General features: G+C 41.4%; 1 protein-coding gene across 8 annotated transcripts in view; it reads left to right on the top strand.

Moving 5' to 3' along the window:
• Positions 1–23,486, top strand: part of Ehmt1 (euchromatic histone lysine methyltransferase 1) — a 137,378-nt gene that overhangs the window by 29,150 nt on the left and 84,742 nt on the right. For 7 of the 8 annotated variants that reach the window (XM_034505488.2, XM_034505490.2, XM_034505487.2 and 4 more), the window contains exons 2-4: positions 7,236–7,302; positions 9,175–9,731; positions 19,368–19,539. In XM_034505488.2, the coding sequence (XP_034361379.2) occupies positions 7,236–7,302; positions 9,175–9,731; positions 19,368–19,539 (796 nt within the window). The remainder of the gene's footprint in view (positions 1–7,235; positions 7,303–9,174; positions 9,732–19,367; positions 19,540–23,486) is intronic. The other variant, XM_076937507.1, reaches the window with a different exon arrangement.

Genomic DNA, 23,486 nt, shown 5'->3' with positions numbered 1-23,486 from the left:
TACTTGTTCTAATGTGCAAAGGGTATCAATTACTTGCAGAAATATTTTCTTCAGTTTTTCTCTTTCTGCCTTTCATAGGAGATTTATTCAGCCACTTTTATCTTCCAGCTTTGTCTGATAAGGAATCCTATTTCTTGATCTTTTTTTAAATAGGAGAAAGGTTTTTTTTAAAATTATTTATTTATTTATTTATTTATTTATTTATTTATTTAATGTATATGAGTACACCGTAGCTGTCTTCAGACACACCAGAAGAGAGTATCAGATCCCATTATAGATGGCTGTGAGCCACCATGTGGTTGCTGGGAATTGAACTCAGGACCTCTGGAAGAGCAGTCAATTCTCTTAACTGCTGAGCCATCTTTCCAGCCCTGGCTTAGATTTTTTTTTTTTTTTTAACCATAAACCCTGTGCAGCAGTTATAGTTAGCCTTCTCTGCAGTTGTATGATCTTTAAGTTAGGGAATCAGATGTGGTGACAGCTTCAAGTGGAAGGTGGGAAATTCTATATGACGGGTGGGATAGAGCTTTAGAGGGTCCTGTCTGCTAGGACCCAAGGCTGGAAGATGGAGAGTGGCCTGTAGCCTTATATGTGCTTTCTGGGAAGCCCTAGTCCATGCTCAGAGTTGTTCTTTGGAACATCATAATTTTGAACCCGTGTGCTGAGTTATAGTTTTCAGGTTGATCTCTGGATTACAGAGCAGGAACTTCTAGGGCCAGAGGGATTTGCCCTTGGGATACAGCTGGTTGTGGGATTATTACTGGAGTTAGGGTTAGAGTCTGTGCCCCTGGCAGCCCTATAGTGGGATTCATAGAGACGTATTAATACTTATTATTAGCTTAGGCCTTTAGCTGGGTAGACCCTCAGCTAGCTCAATCCAAATTATCCTATTTTAGCCCTGTGTCAGACCACGTGGCTAGTTCTTTACCTCTCTGATCTTGTTCACATCTGACCTGTCCTGCTGGGGAATCTCGCACCTCCCAGTTCTTCTCCCAGAGACCCTTTGCCCAAAAGTTGTGATCTACCTTCCTATTTTAGCTAAGCCAGTCAGCAAGTGAAGAAAGTGAATGTTTACAAAATAGGAAACTCGGTGATGGGTCATATAGCTCTCCGCTGGTACAGAATTAATAATTGAGTATACAGAGAGAGCCTTCGTTCAATGTACTAAAGATTACTCAGCACAGCCCCAGTAAGCTAGATTTGTCCATCCTTCTTAGAGGAGCCAAGTTAGTAGTGAAAAACAAACCAAAAAAAAAAAAAAAAAAAAAAAAAAGATTGATCGTGGCCACATTGGGAAGAGGGACAAAGAGATCCAGTAACCCAGCCTCCTAACATGAATGTGAAGTTTAAGAAAGCAAAAGATATGCATAATTAAGCAGTCTAGGAAGTGGCATGATAGAACCAAATTTCAATAGTGGAAGGGCTAGCTTTGGCTCAGAGAGGGGTTCCTTAGGAAGTGGGTGTTTGGGAGCTGTGAAAGAATGACTCAAAGAATGCAATTGAAGCAATCGAAGCAATCAAGCTAGCAGCCTGTGTTCTGCTGGAGCTGGCTCTCTAGATAGCTCAGCTCTTGCAGACCAAAGCCCAGTCTTTTATTTACATATCAATTCAGTCATTATCCCAGGTTCCCTTTTGATTATTTCATGAATAAGCGTTTTAGGACCTTAGCCCCTTGATTCTTAGAGACAGCAAGTACTTTTTTTTTTTTTTTTTTAATCATAGCAAATGTACTGAAAGATCTGCCTGCCTCTCTAAGCTCAAACAATAAGTGTAGCTGGGTGAGATCTTGTCCTGAGATAAGATTACCATTCCTACCACACCTGGACCTAAACTCACTCTGTCCCAGGCTGATCTTGAGCTCAGGAATCTGCAGGCCTTTGTAAGCACAAACAATAAACTTAGCTGGGTGGGATCTTGCCCTGAGATCATTATTCCCTATATCTCGTTATCTTTCTCTTTAATATCTTTCTCTGTTCTTTTAGGTCTATGAAATCCCTCATACAATCATGTTGCATTCTTATATTTTGCATAGTTGAGAAATTATATATTTTTTGAACTCATGTTTTCAGAGTTCTTTCCTGTAGCCTTAAGGGCTGTCCTGAAGGTCACAGTGTTTACCATTTTGCTGAGGAACACATTCTTGCCGTTTCTAATTATCATGGAGTCATTAACAGGGAGAGCATTCCCCTGAAGGAAGTACGTGAAAATATATACATTATTATACAAACAAGCCTTATGCCTAGAACCATCAACACTCATGGAGGCCTATACTCTGCTGGCTCTGCTCCAGGGGCGGGAACTGTGTCACACTGTCCCTTCTTCAGCCATGCAAGACTTGGCAATATCTTTTATGGGGGTTGGGTGTGCAAGCATAAGAAACATTTCTTAATAAGAGTTTCACAGGATGGGTAAAGTTTTATAGAACCGTAGCCTTTTGATGGGCTACTCATCTTTGATTAAAAAAAAAAACAAAAAACGACTAGCATAGGAACTGTTTTTCTAGATAATGTTGAATCCTTGTCTCCTGTGGACTGTTGACAAGGCAGGTTACATTGTAAGGCCCTCACGAAGGGAGGACCTCACCCAAGCCTCAGGAATTCATGGCCACCCAATAACTCACAAGACACCGAACTTGATGCAACAGCAAGAGGTATATTTTGATCAGTATACTGAGGTCAAGACCCATGACCCACGCAGAGGGCTTTGGAGACAGGGAATTTAAAGCCAAAATCCACAACTTAGGGGGAAAACCACAACCCAGGGGGAGTGAAGGAGGGTTATTGGAGAGTACCTGTGGAAAGTCCCAGCCCATGATTCAGTTTGTGACAGGGTCCAAGGAACAGGGAGGGAGAGGGAGGGAGGGAGGGAGGGAGGGGGAGGGAATGAGTATATGAGTCAGAAATAGAGTCTTGCTATGAGCACAAGTTGTACTTGAACTCATAATAATTTTTACCTTTTTTAAATGTTGAAATTACAGGTGTAGACCACTCACTATACCTGATGTATATATACCATAGTTATATGTTTTTAAAAAACAAACTTTAATTCAGTAGGTTTAGTATTCATGAATGCATCAAATCTGAGGCAGTATGGTAAAATGGTGACTTCGAATGTGTTGTAAAGTGGTGATTTTTAACTCCCATCTTCTTTTTGTAATAACTGTTTGGCATTCTAGTATGAAGTAGTTTTTCCGCATTTGCTTGTTACACATTAAGTAGTATTGTTAGAGGGTTATAATCCACCTCTTTTGAGCTTTTCAGGTATTGATTGCTAAGTTCTTGTGATATGTTTGCATTCTTCAGCAGTATCTGTTTTTATCATGCCCTTCTGATTTTATTGTGTCTCACTAACCCACAAATGAGAGACCAGATTTTTACGAGTCCTTTAGAACAGGGTGCTTTCATATCCATACCATAATCTTGACCTCTTAGTGCTGATTCTGTATCGGTGTGTTCCTAGAGTGCCATCAGCTCAGTCTCCTGGGGAGCAGATATGCAAGTTGAGGTAGAGTCTTGCAGGATACCTCTGCTGACTCTTGGGAAATCCCTGCCAACTCTTTCTCCTTTCTACTCATTACTGTGGACATACTAGAGGTATAAGACCATTGCTGTCTCAGGGAACCAGATTGGTAAAGGAGCCAACTGGACATGGCTGTGTTTGCCAAGATATTATCTTTGCTTCTTTTCCTGCAGCAGGAACAGGGTTATAATTAGTTATTTGTTTGCTGTTAGGACAAAATACCTGACAAGAACAACTTAAGGAACTGAGACTTTGTTTTGACCACAGTTTGAGGAGACAGTCTGTCATAGTAAGGAAGGTGGATAGGGACAGGGGTAGCTGGTCATACTGAAGTCAGTCAGAAAGCAGAGAGATACATGCAGGTGGTCTGCTTTTTTTCTTTGTATTTAGCCCAGGATTTCACCTCATGTAATCCTGCCTTCCCATCTGTTCTAGTTTCATTTCTGTTGCCGTAATAAAATTTCATGGCAAAAAAGCTCCTTAGAAGAGAAAGGGTTGGTATTCATATCACATTTACATTCAAAAGTAGAAAGAAATGAATGTATACATGCATGCTTGTTACCACTAAGCTCTGTTTTTCTACTCTTAAACAGTATAGGACCCCTACCTAAAGAATGGTGCCACCCACATTGGGTTAGGTCTTCCCATATCTGTTAACAAAGATGGCTCTTCACAGGCCATCCTGTTTACTGCTCTCCTGGAAGTGGGACCTGGGAGAGTGAAGCTTAAAAATGAAGAGAACTAAATGCAGTAGCCAGCTTTACTCAGAAGACCAGGCAATTGATACTCTGAGGTGTATATGGCAAAAACAACAACAACAAAAAAATGAGGTATAACGGTTTTTCATAGAGGCATGTGTATGTTTTTGTTGGGCACCAGCTGCTGTTCCGGGTTCTGCTCTTTAACTCAGGGTGTCCGGGCACTCTGGAATAATGAATTGGAGTCTAGATTGGGTTGGGTCTTGGTGGGGTATGTAGGATCCCAGTCTAGCTGGGAGTGAGTAAGGGGTGGGGAGTGAAGGGTCAGGGTTGTCATAGCTCTTTTAGATGAAAGCCTTTTCCAACAATGTTCAGTGGAACACCTTGTGGGGATACACTTTACTCATGGTAAACAAGGGCTATGTATGAATATTGGAGAGTGGGAAGGAGTTTTCAGGTGAATGTAAATCATTGGCTAGAGCTTAAAGTACTATGAATGCCTTATTTGCAGGGAGAGGCATTCCAGGAATCCAGGTACTTGCTGTGTGGGTTCTTAAGGGGGAGGAAGTTGAATTTGTCGGTTTGCCAAGGACTCTGTGACCTTGGGGGTCTGACTTCCCAGATAAGGACAGAAAAGGGGAATCCGGGATGGAGAAGGGAGATCTCTATTTTGTGCTGAGCTCAGAGGAGCTATCTGGACATGTAGACTTTGATCTTAAGTAGCAGGGTTTCCTGGCAGAGGCATACAAACAAACAATACTAGCTAGTTGTAATGAATAATTTAAAGTAAACTCACTCTTATCTGTTACAATTGGGAGGGCATGAAAGCACATTCCAAGAACAATTCTGTGTTTTCCGAAGAAACTGAGGTCATTCATAAGGCTTTTGTCTTTTTTTTTCCTTGAAATTTTCTCACAAGCACTCAAAATTCCCTTTGTATAATTCCATTCTTGGACTGTGTTCTGACACTAACCCAGTGTGAACAATCCCACGTTTAGGCTCTCTTCTCTGGTGAGTCTACACCACCTCAATTAACCTAATCTAGAAAATCGCTTATAGACATGTCCAAGCTGTCTAGTTAATAATCCATGTTAACTATCACAAGGGGGTGGTGAGCTTTTTCTGAAGAGGTGCTGCAGATGATTTTGCCTCAGAGGTTTGTTTCACATGCTTGCTTTTGTATGTGCTGTCACTGTTGCCCAGTCTGTAAAGATGGAAAACCACATTTAATTGGTCTGCTCTCAGAACTCCAAGTTGTATTTGATGGGTGTGGAACAGGGCCTATATACATCCACTGAGATTTCTCATGTGTCTGGGACTAGATAATGCTCTTAGTGGTCCTGATTGACCTTCACTCCAAGTATTGGCAAAGATAGCTGTAAGCATTCTTTGGTTTCCCTGTAGGCTAGCAATAAGAACTGTGAGTTCCAACAGGACCCCTCCCTGAGTGTCTGTACAAACACCTAAAAGTCCTGGTCCTAGACTAAGACTATACTGTAAATCACCCGTTGGTCCTTCTTGGAAGAGGTGTGGTCTAGCCTAGGATTGGATGGGGAAAGTGATGTCCTCCTGCACCTTTCTTTAAGTGGGGATAGCCTATGTTTCTCTGGTGGGTATAATGAGGCTAACCAGTTCTGTCAAGAGGAGTGTTTGGGAAGTACTAGGCATGACAGATGCTTGTTTCTAGGGGGAAGAATATTAGGACTAGGACTAGGTTTGTTTTTTTTTGTTTTTTTTGGGTTTTTTTGTTTTTTTTTTTTTTTAAGATGCTTGTGTAATATAGATTTCAGGTGCAGAGAAGAGCATGACCCTCTTCTTGGGAGCTCAGGTAAAGTAGTATTAGCAGTGAGCAGAAGGTTCATTATGATTGTTCTAAGAAAGCTTTTAGGTAGTCTTTGGAGAAAATATTCCTCCAGAGGTTATCAGAAGTATGGTGGGGATCATATCTTTAGGTTCTACAAGTTGAACGTCTTTTGTAGCTTCAGGAAGAATGTGGGAGTTTGGTGTTCAAGGCCTTGGAACTATAATATATTCCTCCACATGGACCAATACAGTGACTTAAATGTCTAATTGAATTTTCTTAGTTACCCATTTCTGTAATATCATCATTGTCACCACCATCATCACCATCATCATCATCGGTTTTCACTGTGTAACTCTGGCTGGCCTGGAACTATATATATATATATAAAATCTATCAGGGTGGCCTTGAACACACAGAGTTCTGCCCTCTTGATTGCTGGGATTAAAAGTTCGTGCTACTTCGCCGGACCTGTTATTTTTAAATTATGTATATATGTGTATGGTGGTGTACTGTTGTATTATTCTTGTCCAGAAGAGGTGTCCAGAAGAGGACATTGGCTCTGCTGGAGTTGGACTTAGAGCGGTTATATACTACCTCATGGGGTACTAAGAACTGAATTCCGGTTCTCTGGGAGAGCAGCATTGCTCTTAACCATTGAGTATCTCTTCAACCTCACTCTTTCTGTAACTTTTTAAATAGGTGTCAAACACTTGACATATTTAAACAGCATTAACAAAACGAATTTTAAGGTAAATGAAACAGATTAACAGATGCATATCAAAGTAAATTGCTGCAATAGAGCCAAAGCATTTCAAATTTCTAACTATGGAAGAAGGATATAAACACATTCTTAAGAATGCTGTTCAGATGTGGGGGTGGGGATGGTATGTGCTTTTAATCCCATCTCTCTGAGTTTGAGGGCAGCCTTGTCTACTGAGTGAGTTCCAGGAAAGCCAGGAATCTTACACAGAGAAACTCTCAAAAAACAAAATTACAACCAAACAAACAGGAGTGTTGTTCAGAGCTGGCAGACTAGGCATATTCTCCTGGGGACTGTTTTCTGAACATCAGTGCTCTTCCTGGAGGGGATTGGGCTAATGGTGGGCTGGTAAACCCTATGTGGAAGGAGGAGAACTTTTGTAATTGGTTTGATTTGAAGATGCCCTGATGTATCCTAGTTGATGCCCATTGTCTTTTTTTCCCTCCTCCTCCAGCAGGCAGTTCTGGCCAGGCAAGAGACCAAGCAGGATTGCTGCATGAAAACTGAGCTGCTAAGGGAAGGTAAGGGCCAATTCACCTGACAGAAGAGGGGCTTTGCTGCATGCACTCCCCCCATGATCTCTCCCAGCCTTTTCACTTTCTTAGAATTCATCTAGGGTTACAGTATAATTTTTAATCCCTCCCATTCCTGAACAGACACATGCATGTACATGTGCGTCACACACACACACACACACGAGCACACACAGACACACGTGTACATGTGCGCACACACACACACCCCTCTGTTTTAGATTTGCATGATAGGTTTGTCTCATACCTGGTTAGTGAGCTTGTCTTGTACAGTAGTGACTTTAGTGGTGACTAACCTGTTCTATAGTGTCTGTCTTATTTCTGTTCCTGGAATAAAACACACTAACAAAAAGCAGCTTAAGGGAGAAAGAGCTGAAATTCCACGTTATCGAGTACCATTTTTCAGAAGGCAGGGCAGGAGCTCAAGCAGCTGGTCATAGCCATCGATAACCAAGAACAGAGAGAAATAAACATGTGTCTCCCTGCTTGTTTGCTCTTAGTTGGCTTTCTGCACTCTAATGTAGTCCAGGGCCCAGTCTGGATGGTGCTATGTGGGCTAGGTTTTCTGTATCAATTTACAATTAAGACCTGTCCATAGGCCAACCTGACCTAGATAATTCCTTATTTAAGACTCTTTGTCATGTGATTCTAGGTTGTGCCAAGTTGATGGTTAAAACTCATCAACACAGTGATTAATCTTCTCAGCCTTGTTGTCTGACTGGCACATTTGAAGGACATTATATGTAGTAATCCTAAATTAGTAATTTTTTTCCCTCGAGCAGTTTAAATATGATGCTCTATTGCTTTTTGTCTTGCTGATGGTTTAATCTGAAATGTGTATCTGCATTTGTCTTTTTAAAAAATATGCAATATGTAATTTTTCCTCAAATCTATTTTATATATATATATATTTTTTTTTTTTCTCCCTTCTCTTCCCTCCACTCTGTTTTCTTTCTTCCTTACATCCTTTTTTCTTTTCTTTCTTTTTTTTGTACACACACACACACACACACACACACACACACACACAGAGAGTTTTCCTTCACATATGTAACACTGCTTTACTATTCCGTAAGTATCAGCTCATTTTCTTTTTAATTTTTTCTCCTTTGCATAGATTCTTAGTCTGTGTATGTCTTTGGCATCTTCATCTTGTGTTCTCTCTGATGTGCTGTTAGTTTTATCATACGGTAATCTTCACATAGTAGGTTCCCAGCCTCTGTAGGTCTGTTTGGGTAGGCCAGTGTAGAAAACTGTCCTCGTCACATGTATGTTTTCTGTTAAGCCCTTTACCTTGCCAACTGACTTTGGGCCTTTTTTCATATCTAGTTTCAAACCTAGCTTTTTTAAAAATTTTTTTTTATTTTTTAATTTTATGTATGAGTACTCTAGCTGCATGTACACCTGCATGCCAGAAGAGGGCATATGATTCCATTACAGATGGTTGTGAGCTACCATGTGGTTGCTGGGAATTGAACTCAGGACCTCTGGAAGAGCAACCACTACTCTTAACCTCCAGCCCCCTACAAGCTTTTTTAAATAGGCTGAATCTTCAAATTTAACCAAAAGTTAATATTTTTTAAAAAATAAAATTTCATTAATTGATCAGAATGTTGGATTTTATATGAGACAAATGATTTTTGTAGACAGGCATAAGGTTTTCTTTTTCTTTCTTTTTTTGTGTTGAGAATTGAACCCAGGGCCTTGCACATGTTGGACATGCAAGAGTTTTCCCGTTGAGTTACATGCCAGAACTATAGACAGCTCTATGTGTGCCAGCTAAAGAAATTATAATTTATGGTGATAGTTATGTGGATTGATGGGTCTCAGAAGCTGTGATGCTCCTTTCTCTGTACACAGATACACCTATGGCTGCTGATGAAGGTTCCACAGAGAAACAAGCAGGAGAGACTCCCATGGCTGCAGATGGAGAAACAAATGGGTCTTGTGAAAAGCGTGGCGATACCAGCCATCCAAACGCACCCAAACATACTCAGGAGAACACAAGAGCTAGCCCACAGGAAGGTACCAACAGAGTATCTTGGGTGGCGGAAAATGGGGTTTCAGAAAGAGACACAGAAGTGGGGAAGCAAAACCATGTCACAGCTGACAACTTCATGCAGACATCTGTCATTGGCAGCAATGGATATTTCTTAAATAAACCAGCCCTGCAGGGGCAGCCTTTGAGGACTCCCAACACTCTGACTTCCTCGCTTCCTGGTCATGCCGCAAAAACTCTTCCTGGAGGAGCCAGTAAATGCAGGACTCCAAGTGCACTTCCTCAGACACCAACCACAGCACCCACTGTGCCTGGGGAAGGGAGTGCAGACACAGAGGACAGAAAGCCTACAGCCTCGGGCACTGACGTCAGGGTTCACAGGGCACGCAAGACCATGCCGAAGTCCATCCTGGGCCTGGTAATTTTGTCTTCTTTTCTTTCTCCTACTTTGCATTAATGGAAACAAACAGACTTGAATTCAGCAAAGGGAAAGCTAGTTAATGGCAGTAGTCACCATAGGCAGGTGTTTAACATATGAACAGCAAAGCCAAATGCTGCATCAGGCCTTTTTATTATTGGATATTTTGTTTATTTACATTTCAAATGCTCTCCCCTTTTCTGGTGCCGCCCTCAAACTCCCTATCCCATCCCCTCCCCCTGCTTCTATAAGGGTGCTTTCCCCACCCACCCACTCCTGCCTCCCCACCCTGGCATTCCCCTCCACTGGGGCACCAAGCCTTCACAGGATTGAGGGCCTCTCCCTCCATTGATGCCCGACAAGGCCATCCTTTGCTACTTACGTGGCTGGAGCCGTGTGTCCTTCCATGTGTGCTCCTTGGTTAGTGGTTTAGTACCTGGGAGCTCTGGGGGTCTGGTTGGTTGATATTGTTGTTTTTCCTAGGGGGTTGCAAACCCCTTCAGCTCCTTCAGTTCTTTCTCTAACTCCTCCATTGCGAACCCCATGCTCAGTTTTATGGCTGGCTTCGAGCATCCCACTCTGTATTTGTCAGGCTCAGGTAGAGCCTCTCAGGAGACAGCTATATCAGGCTCCTGTCAGTAAAGCACTTCTTGGCATCTACAATAGTGTTTGAGTTTAGTGACTGTATATGGGATGGATCCCAAGGTGGGATGGATCCCAAGGTCTCTGGATGGCCTTTTCTTCAGTCTCTGCTCCACAAATTGTCCCTGTATTTCCTCCTGTGAGTATTTTGTTCCCCTTTCTAAGAAGGACTGAAGCATCCACACTTTGGTCTTCCTTCTTGAGCTACATGTGGCCTGTGAATTGTGTCTTGGGTATTCCCAGCTTTTGGGCAAATAATCCACTTATCAGTCAGTGCATACCATGTCTATTCTTTTGTGACTGGGTTACCTCACTCAGGATGATATTTTCTAGTTCTATCCATTTGCGTAAGAATTTCATGAAGTCATTGTTTTTAATAGCTGAGTAGTACACCATTGTGTAAATGTACCACATTTTCTGTATCCATTCCTCGGTTGAAGGACATCTGGGTTCTTTCCAGCTTCTGACTATTGTAAATAAGGCTGCTATGGAGTATGTGTCCTTGTTATATGTTGGAGCATCTTCTGGGTATATGCCCAGGAGTGGTATAGCTAGGTCCTCAGGTATGTCCCAGTTTTTTGAGGAACCACCAGACTGATTTCCAGAGTGGTTGTACCAGCTTGCAATCCCACCAACAACGGAGGAGTGTTCCTTTTTCTCCACATCCTCTCCAACATGTGCTGTCATCTGAGTTTTTGATCTTAGCCATTCTGACTAGGGTGAGGTGTAATCCCAGGGTTGTTTTGATTTGCATTTCCCTGATGACTAAGGATGTTGAACATTTCTTTAGGTGCTTCTTGGCCATTTGATATTCCTCAGTTGAGAATTCTTTGTTTAGCTCTGTATCCCATTTTTTAATAGGGTTATTTGGTTCTCTAGAATCTAATTTCTTGAGTCTTTGTATATATTGGCTATTAGCCCTCTGTCGGATGTAGGATTGGTAAAGATCTTTTCCCAATCTGTTGGTTGCCATTTTGTCCTATTGACAGTGTCCTTTGCCTTACAGAAGCTTTGCAATTTTATGAGTTTCAGTTTGTCTATTGTTGATCTTAGAGCATAAGCCATTGATGTTCTGTTCAGGAAATTTCCCCCTGTGCCCATGTGTTTGAGACTGTTCCCCACTTTCTCTTCTATTATTTTCAGTGTATCTGGTTTTATGTGGAGATCCTTAATCCATTTGGACTTGAGTTTGTACAAGGAGATAAGAATGGATCGATTTGCATTCTTCTACATGCTGACTGCCAGTTGAACCAGAACCATTTGTTGAAAATGCTGTCCTTCTTTTCCACTGGATGGTTTTAGCTCCTTTGTCAAAGATCAAGTGACCATAGGTGTGTGGGTTCATTTCTGGGTCTTCAGTTCTATTTCACTGATCTTCCTGCCTGTTTTTGTACCAATACCATGCAGTTTTTTTTATCAGATACAAGAAGATTGAAATAATCCCATGCTTCCTATAACATCACCACGGGCTAAGACTGGTCTTCAATAACAACAAAAACAACAGAAAGCCTCCATACACATGGAAGCTGAACAAGGCCCTACTCAATGATAACTTGGTCAAGGAAGAAATAAAGAAATTAAAGATTTCTTAGAATTTAATGAAAATGAAGGTACAACATACTGAAACTTAAGGGACACAATGAAAGCAGTACTAAGAGGCAAATTCATAGCTCCAAGTGCCTCCAAAAAGAGAGAGAGAGCATACACTAGCAGCTTGACAGCGCATCTGAAAGCTCTAGAACAATAAGAAGCAAATACACTCAAGAGTAAACGGCAGGAAATAATCAAACTCAGGGCTGAAGTAAACCAAGTAGAAACAAAAAGAACAAAGAATCAACAAAACCACGAACTGATCTGTCCGTTCGGGTCAGTCAGTGGGGTCTAGCAAGAGAGAGAGAGTGGGGATGGAGGGGCAAGAGATACAAAGAATGGAGACAAGACAGAGAGTCTGTTCAAGTCACGTTTATTGAAAGGAAATCCTGGGTATTTATAAGCACAAGCAGGGGAACACAGCTGAAGACACTTTACAACATGCGCCTTGCAGCTAGGGGTACTAAACAACAAAACAAGATATGTGAGAAAAAACAAGATGTTTATTAGAGTGTGCTGAGCTGTTGTGAGCTGTAGAAAAACAAGTCTCTTGTCAGGGTGTATGGCCTGAGATGGCTACAAAGAAGAGAGCCGCTTTCTGCTAGGAGTCAGCTCCCAACAAGGAACTGGTTCTTTGTGAAACTCAACAGGATAGATAAATCCTTAGCCAGACTAATCAGAGGGCGCAGAGACAGTATCCAAATTAACAAAATCAGAAATGAAAAGGGAGATATAACAACAGAAACTGAGGAAATTAAAAAAAAATCATCAGATCCTACTACAAAAGCCTATGCTCACATCAGCCTTTTAAAAAGGCTTTTCCTGAAGGCTTTTCTTTGCTCTAAGATGAGTCATCTGTCAGAAAACACCCTTCCCCACACAGGGTTTCTCTGTGTAGTTTTGGCTGTTTTGAAACTAGCTCTGTGGACCAGGTTGGCTTCATACTTACAGATTTGCCCGCCTCTATCTCCGAGTACTGGAATTAAAGGCATGAACTGCTCTTGGAAAACTACGTTTTCTTCTGCCCTTTCTGAAAGGCTTGTCTTGTTCAGGGTTACTGAGAGCAAGATGAGCACTGCCTCCCTGTGATACTCATCTGGCTGGACTTCTTTGTCTCAGTCTGCTTTACATGGCATGTATTTGATGTATGCTTTCAGAATGGAGTACTGTTATTTTGTTTCCTGATTCGGATTTAGCTTGGGTGGATTCTACATTCAGGATCACATTCCTGTGTGATTTCTAGTGCTTTTCATGTGCAGACCATTTGCTGTTTTCTTTGTAGCCTTTGGGGCTTCATGCTTGGAATCTTTCCCTAGGACTCAGTCAGTCTGTGAGTTTGTGATGCCAACTCCAGAAACATGTAATGTATAATGTGTGGTTGTTAACTTCCTGCCCGCAGAATACATTGTGTGAGCACCATGTCTCCTACGTCCTTGTATAGTGATTCCTTGCTTGTTTTCTTCTTCCTGCTTGATTCTTTGACTGTTTATATTGTATTCTTTATGTTAATGTTTTAAAATTTTAATACTTGTTTTTTTTATTCCCCAAATTTCTGGTTAGTCTTTTTAATTTTTTAAAAAAAGTTATGTATTTTAGTTTTTATATGGTCTTACTTAGCCCGGACAGGACTCAGACTCAAATTCCTATTATTCCTGCCCCTACCTTCCAAATTCTGAAATTGTGGGTTTATGCTACCATGCCCAACTCATATTCATCTTACCACACACAGTTTACTGATTATGGGATTAAAGAGGTGGCCCAGTGAGCAAAGTGTTGGCTGAGTGAGAATGAACCCCAGCGCTCACATAAAAACTGGGTAGTGTCACATGCTTGTAATCCTAGTGTTACTGTGGTGGAAACAAGGAAACTTGGGTTACACTGGCTAGTTGAGTCAGTAAGCTCCAGGTTGAGTTGAAAGAGTCTCAAAACATCAGGTGGAGAAGTAATTGGGGAACAAGATCTAGTGTTACTAATCTTTGACATATAGACAGACACCCCCTGCCCCATACACACACAGATGGAGAGACATAAAGATGATGGATGGGTGGGTAGAGAGATATTACAATTCTTCCACAGTCTCTAAGGATTCTGATTCCTCAGATAAGTTCTATTTGGATGCAGCAGCTTTTAATTGATGGTTGTTTTTCCAAGAGTGCTTGTCTCTTATCTTTCTGGTACTGGTTCAGATTGCCCAAGTGCCATGTGTGTATTGCTGGTCACTGCATTGGGTGTAGGTTGGGGCTGCTTGCCACCAGACAGCTTTGCAGTATAGAGTCACACTGTCATCAGGTGTTCTGCCCTCTTACCAGGCATTAAGGAACACCTGTAGGTCACCTTGGTCTGGGGACCCAAATTTCCAGCGTGGCTAGCTTGATAAATAGAAGAGTCTGTATTGTCTGCCATGAGGGGTCACCAGGCTGTGAACTACCTCTGCTCCATTTGTAAAGTATATGTAACATCTCTCATAAAGATAGATTCTACTGACAGAGAAACAGCAGTCTAGGTCTAGGGAGGAAGAGTCCAAGATAAACGTAGTCTGGGGAGCCAAGCTGGCTTTACCGATATCACAGAAGTCACTAGGCTATTAACCATATCTGTTGCCAGCCTTCTGGGTAGAAAACAGGTTATACATTTCTTTCTTTGAAGAGACAGTTCTGCATGCTTAACATTCCTGTGTTAAGTGTATCTATGAGCACAAGGATCTTGTGCCTTTCTTCTATAGTTGCTCATCAAGAGGACCCTAGATTGGTTCCTAGCATCTGTATCCAGTGGGTCACATCACCTATAACTTTAGCTCCATGAATTCAGTTGTTTCTGGCTGTCTCAGGTACCTCCATTGGTTTCCACATACCCAGATTCCGACTAATTCACCTACATATAATTAACTATACACTTTAAAGAAAAAACAAAAAGAGGATAAATGGTAATTCCAGCACTCAGGAGACATAGAGGTGGGTGGATATGAATTCTAGGACAGCTAGGGATACATAGCTTTTTTTGCCACAAGAAAAAAGCAAACAAACAGAACAAAAACCAGAGAGAGGATAATGAAGGGTAAATATACTCAGAATACATTGTATACATATATGAAAGTATCATGATGCATCCTGTTATTATGTATAATTAAAATATAATAATAGTAAAAAAAATCCTGAGACTATCAAAAAGTTATACATTAAAATATATGATAGTAGGAAAAAAACCAAGAAAGTTAACAGGAAGCTTCAAAAATAATATTAATGTATATGTGTGCATTTTCCAGTCTTTTCATTTAAAAAGTTTCAAAATTATATTTTATTTGTTTATTCATTTATTATGCATGCGTGAGTATGCACATACACAGTGCGTGTGTGCCATAGTCACATGGGCAACTTGCAAGACTTGGCTCTGTCTTTTCACAATGTGAGTCTTGGGGATTGAGTTTAGGTCATCAGTCTTGGTGGCAAGCTTTATTGTTGGAGCTGCCTGGTTTCTGGTGTCCTTGCCAGAATTTGTGCTGCTGCTGTTGGTGGTGATCTGGTCAGTGCCTTGCCAGGATTTGACTTGAACTTCCGTGAACTCAAAAATGTAACGTGGCTCTTCTCTGTTGTTCATGTTCTGTTTACATCTTTTACCCTTTTATCATAAAGTATTTTATTAGCTTTAAGATTTCTTTTGTTCGCCTTTAATCCCAGCACTTGGGAGGCAGAGGCAGGTGGAATCTTTGAGTTCGAGGCCAGCCTGGTCTACAGAGTGAGTTCCAGGACAGCCAGGACTACACAGAGAAACCCTGTCTCAAAAAACAAACAACAACAACAAAAAAAGACGTTTTTTTTTTGTTTCCCTTCCCTCCCTTTTACACACTCAGTGCTGGTTTTCAACCCAGTGGGCAAGCCCCTTGCAAGGCTGTTGCTGTTTTGATTGTGAAGATTCTATGGTTTTGGTTAGCTGGGGCTGAAGAATCGGCTGTGATTAACAAGATACCAGAACTGCTAAAGCAAAACCTTTACATTTCTGGGATGATTGATGCTGGTTAGCTGGAGCTACAAAGTTGGCAGTGATTAAGAAGAGACCAGCATCACGGAGGTGAAATCTTCTGGAAACTGTTTTCTGAGAGGACAGAGGCTGTGTTCCAGAGATAGCCAGGGCTGTACCTTGTGTTGTGGCTGGACTTGGTAATGTGTAAGAGTCACCCAGGTGGTACTGGATTTGAAGGCATGAAGGGGTCATGAAGAACAGCTGAGGCTCAGCACTGTGAGAGGCCATGGAAGACAACTGGTGAAGAAGGTGCAGCCCCAGCTGCAGTTGATGGCCCAGGACTGAAGGGGTCATACAAAGGAGTTGAGGCTTGGCACCATGGAGAGGCTATTGGTGAAGCCTAGTTACTGAGGAAGACAACAGTGCTTTGGAGATGCCAGTACCATGAGATGACCAAGAACAGCAGCAGCAGTGCAATAAAAGAGGGATTGAAATTTTAATATGTAAGAATTTGCGAAGATTGTGGGACTTGTTATTTAAATCTTGGGAATAAATAAGAAAGTAAGGATTGAGGCTTAAGGATTGATGTGTTTGTTAAGTTGATGAGGGGTCAATTGTACTGGCTGGTTTTGTGTCAACTTGACACAAGCTGGAGTTATCATAGAGTAAGGAGCCTCCCTTGAGGAAATGGCTCCATGAGATCCAGCTGTAAGGCATTTTCTCAAATTAGTGATCAAGTGGGGAGGGCCCCATGTGGGTGGTGCCATCCCTGGGCTGGTAGTCCTGGGTTCTATAAGAAAGCAAGCAGAGCAAGCCAGGGGAAGCAAGCCAGTAAGAAACATCCCTCCATGGCCTCTGCCCTGTGCAAGTTCCAGTTCTGACTTCCCTTTGGTGGTGAACAGCAATGTGGAAGTGTAAGCTATTAAGCCCTTTTCTCCCCAACTTGCATCCTGGTCATGATGTTTGTGCAGGAATAGAAACCCTGACAAAGACACCCCTGTACCACTGTGATAAATTCTCAGCGCCAGGATTTCTGGGTAAGAGTTCTCTGCCTATGAGGCTCCTTGTCAGTTAGGAGGCATCGGTCCCATCCACGTCAGTTCATGTCCCCTGTCCTGCTCTCCTCATTCCTTCCTAGGTGTCCAGGGCACCTTGTCTTGAACTTACTAGGCAGACCTGGCTTACTTCCAACAGTGATCTTTTTGCTTTTGTCTTCTGAGTTAATGTTTCCAGTCTTGGGCAGTTACAGCTCTTGTGTTTGTCAGATAATTTTTCCTATTTCTGTGTTAAGTATCCAAAAGTATAATTGCCATGGTGTGCAGCAGCTCTTTTCTCTGTCTCTTGCCTGCTAGTTTCACAGTTGCTTCCCACCTTACTCTGATTTTTTGTTTAGATGAACTGAAGTTTGATGTCATTTCAGTTGAATTCAGCTGACCAATTTTATGTTTGGGGCTGTGTTCTTGGTGTCATTTTAAGACCTTCTCACTTAACCTAGTTCTTTAAAGTTTCTCCAGCTTCTTTCCTGTCTGAATTGTACATGCTTTATGAGTTTTTGTAGTAGTTCTCTGCTTTTCTCTCTGGATCTGTTTCTGCAGCTTGTTCCTACATGTTCTAGCTAATTCAGTTTAGTTATGTAGTGGGAGACAGTGGGAGACATGTCATATGGGAGATTGGTTCTTGTTAATGATAGAATTCAGTGTTGAGTTCTGATTGCAATGAATTATCAGTCTGAGAACTCAGCCTGCTGCCCAGTGGGTAGAAACCTGAGAAGTTAGTGCTATTAGGGGATGTGTCTGTGTGTGTTTGGGGGCGGGGATTGAGGGTAACAGACTGTGTGTGTGTGTATATTCTCTATTGTATATGGTATGTGGTAAGAGGTCTCCTTCCACATCTTCCTTTTTATTTTTACTTTTTATTTGAGTATATCCATCCATCCATCCCATCAGAGACAGGGTCTTTGAACATAGTTCTGACTGGCCTGGAACTTAGTGTGTAGACCACACAGGCCTATGCTCCCTCAGTGCTGGGATTAAAGGAGTATGCCACAATATCTCCTAGGATATTGAGATACCTTTATTTAAACTTAAAAAACCTTTTATTTTATGTGTTTATGTTTTGCCTGCATACATGTCTGTGCACTGTGTGCATGCAGTACCCACAGAGGCCAGAAGAGGGTGTTTAATTCCCCTTGGACTGGAGTTAGAAATGGTTGTAAGCTACCATGTGGCTGCTGGAAATTGAAGCAGGGTCCTCTGTAAGAGTAGCCAAAGCTCTTAACTACTGAGCCATCTCTCCAGCCCTTCTCCTTCTTTAAGGACTCACTAGGCCCTGGCCTAGATTCATCTCCCTCTGCCTCCAGGGTGGTGGATTAAAGTTCTGTACCATCACACCTGTCGTCATACTTTATTCTTTCATATGTTCTCAGAAACCATGTATGCTGAAGAAAGCCTTGTCTCTGAATGCCTTACATTATTAGGCAGTTACTTTTGTGCACTATACAATTCAGTTCAAGGTGAATTCTATGTTGCTTAAACTTACTCCAAAACATCTGAGTTTATAGGCATAGATAGAGGGGAGGTTTAGTGGAGTAAAAGCAGTCTGGAGTAAGGGCAGCAGTGTTCAGTACTGGGGGTTTGTTATTGGTATCACAGGTTACTGCTTTGCTGGAAGCTAGATTAAAGACAAGTTAAGGAGACTGAGAGATGGCCCTGTCCCTTGAACAGCACTTTTTAAGAGACAAGGCAGCCTAGGAGAAATGTAGCCTTGCCTCTGTCTGTCTGTCTGTCTGCAGTATAGCAGCAGTATGCTAGCAGGACTTCCTCCTCTGCGTTTACAGCTTCTTTTGTTCTTTTTCAAGACAGGGTTTCTCTAGGCCCTGACTATCCCAGCTTGCTATGTAGACCAGCCTGTCCTTGAACTCAGAAAGATTTGCTTGCCTCTGCCTCCCTAGTGCTGGGGTTAAAGGTGCTTCTTATCTAAGTGCTTCTTTAAGTCACTATTCTTCAGCAGTGCAGACTATATATTATTTTAGATCACCTACCCCTAGGAAAACTTACAAAAATAAGGAATTGTTTTTGTGAGTCTCTACCCTCTTCCCTCTCTCCTCAGTTGGTATCTGGGATGGAATGGCACTCTTGTGGCACAGAGGAATTAGTAAATGACCTGTTTATTAGAGATGCATTTAAACTGTGAAATCAGCTGTCTCATACCTGATCCAGCAGAGAATGGTAGGACTGAGTGTTCTACTCCTATGGTTCTAGAGTTAGGTTCTTGAAAATAGTTGTACTTTTCAGATTTGTGGACTTCCTGCCTTCCTCTACAATGTCCTGTCTTTCAGTAAATGGGAATTAATGAGAAAAAGGATTGATTTTTTTTTCTTTTGCATGCCTGTTATTCTAGTCACATCTACTTCTGTAGTCATTATAATTACTTGTTTTTGTTTTGAAGCATGCAGCCAGCAAAGACCATAGAGAAGTTCAAGACCATAAGGAACCAAAAGAGGATATCAACAGAAACATTTCTGAATGTGGACGACAGCAGCTTTTACCAACCTTCTCGGCCCTCCAACAGTCGCTACCTCAGAATCAATGCTACATGGCCACCACAAAGTCCCAGACAGGTAAATCAGGTCAACCCACACCCCTGCTCCCACTCCTCATGCCTGTCTTGAGCTTGTTGCTCTCTGGGCAGTTGATGCTGGCCTGTTTTGGAGATAAGGTGATAGTCTTGCATGGCTAAGAACTCTTCTGCTCTCATGACTTTGACACCTAGTTTGCTCTCCTGACTTGATTTCAATCTCAAGCTGTTCATTGTGTTTCTTACTGAAGAAACTTAGGAGATATGAGTGGAAGACAGTGACTATCGGGTGCTGGTGGAGGCACTAAGGTCAAGGTACAGAGAGCTGTCCTTGGGCTCTAGAGTTCATTACTAGCTATTTAACTGTGAACTTCGCTCACTCTGGGCTTACTACAGGGTTTGTTGATAGAAAAAGTGGACTAGTGCTTGATTATTATTGGGGGTGGTTAGGCTTTTCTGACATATTTGTTTTTATTTTATTTCATTTCTGTTTTATTATTGGTATTGTTTATTTTATTTTTTCCAGACAGAGTTTTTCTTTGTAGCTCTAGGCATCCTGGTACTAGCTCTGTAGACCAGGTAGACTTCCAACTCAGAGATATGCCTTCCTCTGCCTCTCAAGTGCTGATATTAAAGCCATGCACCACCATGCTCAGCTTCTTTATTAATTTTTTAAAAAGATTATGTTTATATTTGTGTGTGGACATGTGCACCCGAGTAAGGGTGCCCAAGGAGACCAAAAGACGGGATTGGATCCTGTGGAACTGGAATTATATAGGCAGTTTGAGTTATCTGGCTTGGATGCTGGGAATCAAACTCAGATCCTCTGCAAGAACTATACATGTGATTAACTGGTGACCTATCTTTCCAGCCCAACAGTGAGAGAATTTTATTTGAGGTGGGATAGCACAGGATACCTTGTAGGTCCCTTCTGTGTCTGTGTGTGACAGATGCCTCAGATTCAATCAGGCTTTTTTCCCACTGGTCTATATATGTACATATAGTTCTCTTCTGAGGAGATGAGCTACTCTTTCATGAACCAGTGAAAGATTTTCAGTTAGAAAGTGTTATCAATCTGGAAGATTTATTTTAGAAAGGTTCAACTGGCCACTGGTCTCGGTCTCTCTCTCTCTCTCTCTCTCTCTCTCTCTCTCTCTCTCTCTCTCTTTCTCTCTCTCTTCCCTGCTTCCTCTGTATATGAGTGTTTTACTTGCCTGTGTGTCTCTGCAATACCACATGCATTCCTGATGTCCATGGAGGCCAGAGGAGGGTGTTGATCATTTGGAACTGGAGTTACAGGTGGTTTTAGTGCTTTGTAGGTGTTGGGACTGAACCTGGATCCTCTGTAAGAGCAACAAGTACTCCTAAACCCCTGAGTCATTTTTCCTGCCCTCCCCCTTTTTACTTTTAAAGTATTTTTCATCTTTCCCTTCTTCAGCTCTCTTGCTTTTACCTTTTCTCTTCTTCCTTCTTCTTTCAGTCCCCTCTCTGTCCTTTCCTGTCTTCGCCACTCTGTACTCAGCCTGGCCTTGAACTCTCTCCTTATGGCCTTAGCCTCCTGAGTATTGACATAACAGGTTTGTGCCTCCATTAACAGCTAATGCCTTTCACTTTAAAGCAATTTCATATTTTCAGCAAAGTTGTGGACACTGCAAAGGATTCCAGTGTGTCTTTTATTCCTTTTATCGAAAGGCACAGTTAGTTAGGCTACATTTTCTAGTGTATATTTTGTTTTATTCTGAACCATCAATGTAAGCTGCTAGTTACAGTTTTCAAAATACTTAATACTTAATTGTTTTTCCTAGAGGTAATGTTATAATGTTTCTAAAACTAAGGACATTCTCTGAGTAAGTATTGTGTTGTAATCAAAATCAGAAATTAATTTTACTATAATATCATCTAATCTGAGTTCATTACCCAATTTTTGCTAGTTTCCTATTAATACAAATCAAACAAATCTAGCCTGGATCCCAGAACCATCTGCTTGTTAATGTCCTGCTACTTTTTAAATCTATGTATTTCCAGCCTTTGTTTTCCCTAACTGCGGCGGGTTTAGGAAGCACAATCCAGGTATTTTATGGAATCTATCTAATGTGATTTGTCTAGTTAGTATTCTCCAGATCTGTTTAGGTAATAGACCAAATTATAGGCATAATTTGGTGACCTTTTAGTTTATTAGTACCAAATATTATAAAGTTGCTCTTCCCTTAAATTGTCCTCAGAAGCAATGGTCCTTCAAGATCAGACCATTTGGTAGTTTTCTGTTTCCATTTCTCTTTGTCTGCTAGTTACCTTTCCAATGGAAGTAGTTCATTTTCCCTACCAGCTGTCTGTGTGTGTCTGTGTGTGTCTGTGTGTGTCTGTGTGTGTGTGTGTGTGTCTGTGTGTGTGTGTCTGTGTGTGTGTGTCTGTGTGTGTTTTACAAGTGTGGGAGCTAGAGGTCGGCACTAAGTTTCTTTTTCAGTTGCCCTCTACCTTTTAAAAATATTCTATTATATTATTTATATATGTATGAGTTTTTGCCTATATGTATGTCTGTATCATGTGCTTATAATGCCCAAGAAGACCAGAAGAGGGCATCAGAAGGATCTCAAGGCACTGATGGTTATCAGCTGATTTGTTGGTTCTGGACCCCCCCCCCCCCAAAAAAAAAGGGGTTCTCTGCCTCTGCAGGAATAATAAGTATTTTGTGAACACAGAGACATCTCTCCATTCCCCTTACTTTACTTTTTGATCTAAAATCTCTTCCTTAACTTGGAGCGTACTGATTTGGTAAAGCTGACTATCAAGTCTCCTTGGGAGTCATGCCTTCAGTGATTTGAAGACCTTACTGTGTCCCATAAAGATTCATCACTTCTTAATAGCACTATTTAACCTTTAACCTGTGACTTTTGGAGATCTTGAGATCTAAAACTGGAAGCTAAGTATTTGGTGGGGCAAAACCTTTAATCCCAGCATTCTTAAGAAGCTGAGCCAGGAAGACTGCAAGTTCAAGACCCGCCTGAGACCTTGACTCAAAAACAAGCAAACCAAAAAGAAATAAGCCATAGCAGTTTGTAAACTCTCTTATGAATCTCTAGGCTGTATTCTATTATTATTTCATTATGTGAATCGCCCCAGATTTGGCTGTCAAGGGTATTGTTCAGCTACATATCTCTAGTCTATGGATATGGCCCATCACTTTCTGAAGATCTGTGGTTGGACTGGATGTCCAAGGTTCATCTCTTTTCCATTTGCTGGTCTGTATTGATTGTTTCTAGGGAGCTCAGAGTCTTAATTGGAGCATGGCAGTTAGCAAGCAGCATCAGTTTATATCTTTACTTCACACTTCTATTTTTTGGCTGTCTATGTCAGTGTTATTTGTTTTGAACAATTAAACCTTACATTTTTCCAAGTTGTATGGAGTTATACTTATGCATATAAGGAATGGCAAGGAGTGTTAAAGTCAGTGTTTATGTTGTATGCGTGTTATTTTTTGATAGGACCATTTATTTATTTATTTATTTAGTTTTTCGAGACAGGTAGGACCTTTTAAAACCTAGATGCCCTATTTGTTCATCAGTCCTTCTATCTTGTCCTTTCCTTTAGGTTGTGTTCTGTCCCCGTAAACTGGTGATTAATTAGCCTGTTAGTCTGCACCTATTGAAGTAGCCTGAAAATGTAAATGTAATATGCTTTAGCAGTTGGCTGACTTGTTTTGGTTCTATGGTTACAGATTCTTCTGTAACCCAAATTGTTTTTCTGTTACCTCTTCAGGGCTTGTCCCACTTGCTAGGATGAAGAAGTCAGGATGTCTGTGTCTGCACGTGTTTTTCAGAGAGAAGCAGGTCCTGCATTGCCATCTCACCTTATTACCAGCATTGTTGTATCTTCTGTTTTTTCTAGGATTATAGAAGCTCAGCTCTGAGGGTGTTAGAGCAGGCCTCTGGGAAAACTCAGAAGTTAAGGAGGCATATATAAGGCCACTGTGAAAGTATGTATACAGATGCA

Source organism: Arvicanthis niloticus, chromosome 6, assembly GCF_011762505.2.
Source record: "Arvicanthis niloticus isolate mArvNil1 chromosome 6, mArvNil1.pat.X, whole genome shotgun sequence".
NCBI lineage: Eukaryota > Metazoa > Chordata > Mammalia > Rodentia > Muridae > Arvicanthis > Arvicanthis niloticus.
This window is presented reverse-complemented; position numbering and strand designations above follow the sequence as displayed.